Source organism: Telopea speciosissima, unplaced genomic scaffold (assembly GCF_018873765.1).
Source record: "Telopea speciosissima isolate NSW1024214 ecotype Mountain lineage unplaced genomic scaffold, Tspe_v1 Tspe_v1.0014, whole genome shotgun sequence".
NCBI classification, from domain to species: domain Eukaryota; kingdom Viridiplantae; phylum Streptophyta; class Magnoliopsida; order Proteales; family Proteaceae; genus Telopea; species Telopea speciosissima.
The window spans coordinates 669,785-674,245 of record NW_025317350.1 but is presented as its reverse complement, the minus strand read 5'-3'; the positions used below and the strand labels follow the sequence as shown (position 1 = coordinate 674,245).

General features: G+C 49.6%; 1 protein-coding gene across 1 annotated transcript; it reads right to left on the bottom strand.

Moving 5' to 3' along the window:
* Positions 1-3,223: 3,223 nt before the first annotated feature.
* On the bottom strand, positions 3,224-3,733 carry LOC122647222. The gene has a single exon (XM_043840671.1). The coding sequence runs from the start codon at positions 3,731-3,733 to the stop codon at positions 3,224-3,226; it is 510 nt and encodes a 169-aa protein (XP_043696606.1).
* Between the last annotated feature and the right edge of the window lie 728 nt (positions 3,734-4,461).

Sequence of the window (4,461 nt, the reverse complement as noted above, 5' to 3'; positions counted from 1 at the left end):
AATTCTTATGCAGCTTTGGGTAAATGGCCGTCGAAGAAGATGCCGGCGGCACTCAAACAGTCGTCGAGAAGCTTGAGGCTAAATGCGCCAGTCTGCACCTTGCTGTAAACCTTGAGGTGCTTATCCCACGCTCAGGCCACTTTGTGCTAGGCCCCATCTTCGAGGACCCCTCTGCCACTTAGCACCTTAAAGACTTCCCTGCTCACCCAGGCAAGCACCTTCTATTCCGTAAGGGCATACCGACCACCTTGAAGTATAGGCCTGCCACCGTGAAGCGACACTAGGCCGGCCATTATCCTGAATGGAACGATTGGGTAAAGAGGATGTCTGCCGCCAAGGAGACGGTTTGGAAGGACATTGGCATCTATGACACCATTTTGATGTCCACCGTTCATTACCCCTGTAATGCCGATTTTCTTCACACCGCTCTTCATTTCTGGTCACGCTCGACCAACTGCTTCTACTTTAGCTTCAGGATGATGGGGCCAACCCTTCTGGATATAGGGGTGCTCCTAGGCCTGAAGTTTGCCGGCAAGGAGATCAATGGCAGTTCTGATTGTTTCAGGATTGACTAGGACCTGAACCTCACGAAAAATGCTACCTACACCTCCTACCTCTCTCAGTGCTGGAAGCTAAGTGGCCTGGTAAGCAAACAAGAGTATGTTGCTTTTTTGTTGTCATGGATCTGTCGTTACGTTATTTGTACTCGGGCCGGTAAGATCACTAAGGCCTACCTTGGCCTTGCCAATCCTTTGGCCGTTGGCCATCCCGTTAATCTTGCAGCGTTTGTTCTCTCCTACTTGCAATGATCTAGTTGAATCCAGCTTCACCCACGGCAGAGGCCCTTTCTGGGTCCTGCAGTTGTGGCTGAGTGCCTACTTCCCAGAGTTCAGTCCAACCCCTTTGACCGCCGAGTTTTTGGCCGTAGGTTTCAAGCTACTCCGACCACCACTATTGCGCTCTCCCACAGAGTGCTTTGATCTCTTTTTCCACCTTAAGGATGTTCGTCCCTCGGCCTCTTTTACTCCGTTCCATTCTTCTAACAGTTTACCCGGCTAGCTTGGTGAAGCTATTGCTGATCCGGCCTCCCACGGGGATCTCTGGGGCTCCTACCTAACTTGTTGAGACCTCCACTATGGAGTGTTCCTCAAGCACAACAAGAATAATGTGCAGTATGGAGCCCTATAACCCTTAATTTTTGGCCCGTCAGTTCGGCCTCACACAAGCCATCCCAGTCCCCTGCTATTTCTCAGTCTCAAATGGTGGCCCTGAGCGACACCTCATAAAAGCTTATGACAAAATTGTAGATGTGACCCTCTTAAGTGGCATAGCCCTCTTTGCCTTCCGGCCGTGCTACTTTTCTCGGCTGCCTGCGACCATTGAAAGTTTTGATGCACGGTGGTCCCAATATTTTTCTTGGTCTAGTGACGATGAGGCCGATACCTGGGAAGAACGGCAGTCTTCCACATCTAGCTAGATGGACTCCAAGAGCTCAAAGCTAACGCTGAAGTCAAAGAAATGGCCAGCGTCGAGCGAAGGTAATACCTCTGGCAATCTCAACGTGATTCCTTCTTTTTCTTGACTGCCTTAACCTCTGTTGATCGGTCTCTAGCTGTAGATGTAATGACTATAGACTCCGTTAGTGAAGAAGAGGAAGAAAAGAAAGGGAAAGGAAAAGCAAAAGGAAAGAAGCAATAAGCCCCCAAGCGGACTCGCCAAGAAATGGCCAAGATCAAGAAGGCCAAGAGTGAGGAAGCCTTGGACAGTGAGGACTAGGTCCCACTGAAGACCGTGATGACCCACCGATCGCAGCTCAGGCCTGTTCCTCGGCTGAGCCAATCAAAGGTGAAAGAACAACAGGATGAAGAGACTGCCAAAGCCTCCTTGTCCAGGCTTTCTTGGTCAAGTTCGAGCAAGTCTACCTCTTCCACCCTCAAGTCTGGTGCACCGAAGGACTCTGCTGTGCTAGTTGTCTCATTTTCCACTCCAGTCAAGCAAGACTCAAGCTCTGTCTCCCTTATGAAGTCCATTGGGGAAAAGATTCCTCTCGCTCCATGAGAACTTTCAATGCCAGCCACTTCTCACGTGTCTCCAGCCAAGGTAGATCTCTGTGTTGCCTCCCCTATGAAGAGTACCGGGGAAAGAAGCCCACTGAAGTTAGTCCCACAATTGTCGAGGTCGATCATCGTTGTACCTAAAGGCATCACCCCCCTCGTTGTAGTTGCACCAAGCCCCATTAAGCCTACTGAAATAGAGATTGTAGTCCTGCAGATAGCCCCATCCTCAGAAAAGCTGTCGCCTCCGTTGCCTCCCATCCAAGAAGAAGAAGCAGAAGGTAGGGCCACGCCTCCCTTGGGGCCGCTTTGCAGGTACGTCATTCGTCCTTATCTCAGACTTAGCAATGTAACTGGAGCCCTTCTGACCTTTAAATTCTATTATAGAAAGGAAAAGAAGAAGACTCCGTAGCCTTGCTGTTGGATTCCCTGGACGATCTCCTAGCCACAGGCTCTCCTACCGCCCTTACTGCCGAAGAGTCCAAACTCACACCGCCAGGGACACCGAGGTTGCGACGGCATGGAGAACCATGGGAGAAAATAGCTTTCTTTCAATGGAGAACCAAGCTCCATGATTGATGCACTGAATTTACAAGCTCGCCACGACAACTCACGGCTACTACTACAGAACTCCTACGCACGATAGCCAATAGTCTGCCCCTGGCATTCCAAGCACTGAAGGAAGAAAGGGACAATTCAAGACTGAAAGCTAAAAAGAAGGTTATGCTCACAACCCTCTCGACCAAGCTGCGAGGATATCAACAAGAGGAGGTTGATCTCAAGGCCGAGCAAGCCTACTTGGAGCGCCGCAGGAAGGCTGTATTTGAGAGGCTGGAGCGAGTCAAGGCTGCTCTGGCTGCTGGGGCCTCCTCTGCCACTGCTAAAAAGGAAGCATTCTACATTATCTTGTCGATAGAGGAGAAGCTCTCACGCCAAGTAGCCTTTTCGTGATCGGAGATTGATAGGGTTGGGAAATTGCTGGAGTAGGTTCGAGGAGACTTAGAGGGCGAACCTGGATTTGCATGACGTCATAGGAAACTCTCTCTCTTTTTGGCCGATCTTTGATGATCTGGCCCTTGGTACCTGTCATTTTATGATGGCCGATGTGTCTCGGCTCGAACAATCTTCTTTTTTGTTTTCCTTTTGTATGGCCAATTCTCGGCCTGTAATCATTTTGTGACCTCCCACATTGTTGGGTGGTAATTTTTCAAGTACTTGCCATTCAACAGCCTTAGCTGCACTTGGCACTCCACTGTTCTCAAGCGATATGCCCCACCCTTTAAGACCTGATGCACAACAAACGGTCCTTCCCAAGTAGGCGACCACTTCCCAAATTTGGGATCCTTGTACCCAATTGGTAACAATGCTTTTAAAACTAGGTCAGACTCAACGAACACCATAGGCCTGACCGTTCTGTTATAGGCCTTAGCCACCTTGGCTTTTTGGGCCTGTACTCGGTCAAGGGCCAACAAACACTCTTCGTCCAGGTCATCGAGCTCAGCCATCATGGAATCTTTGTACTGACTGGGGGACATCTCGTATTGTCTTGCCACTCGTAGGGACTTCATGGTCACCTCCATAGGAAGGATGGCATAATGACCAAAGGTCAGTGCATAGGGGGTTGTCCCTGTCGCTGTCCTCTTTGAAGTCCTGAAAGCCCACAGAACTTCTGATAGCATCTCCACTCAGGACCTTGCGTTATCATCGATGACCTTGGACAAATTTACCTTGATAACTTTATTTCTTGCCTCTGCTTGACTGTTGCCCTATGCATAATAGGGCGTCGAAAAGGTAACTGTCATGCCATACTCCTACGCAAACTGGGACACTTCCCCCCCAGAGAACATTGACCCATTATCACAGGTGAGGGTCTCAGGCAGGCCGAAGCGGTGTATTATCTCGTGCTTCACAAACCTTATCACATCAGCCTGGCTGATCGATTTCATTGGGACAGCTTCCACCCACTTGGTAAAATAGTCGGTTGCCACGATAACAAACACATGCCCCTGGACCGATGGGGGAGTAACCTTCACAATCAGATCGAGAGCCCATCCTCTGAACGGCCATGGCTTAACGATGGGATGAAGTTATGTTACAGGCACTCCTTGCATGGGCGCATGCCTTTGACAAGCCTGGCACCCTTTCGCATACTTGATGCAGGCCTGTAAGATGGTCGGCCAGTAATAGCCATGGCACCTAAGCAGCCATCTCATCTTAATTCCAACCTAGTGGGAGACACAAATACCTTCGTGAACTTCGGCCATGACGAGCATAGACTCATTCAATCCCAAGCACTTAAGTAGGAGATCATCCTGACCCCGCTTAAATAATTCTTCCCCAAGCAAGAGATAGTTCAATGCACGATATCTCGTCTTTCGGTCTACTTTAGCATTAGGATTCTAGAGAT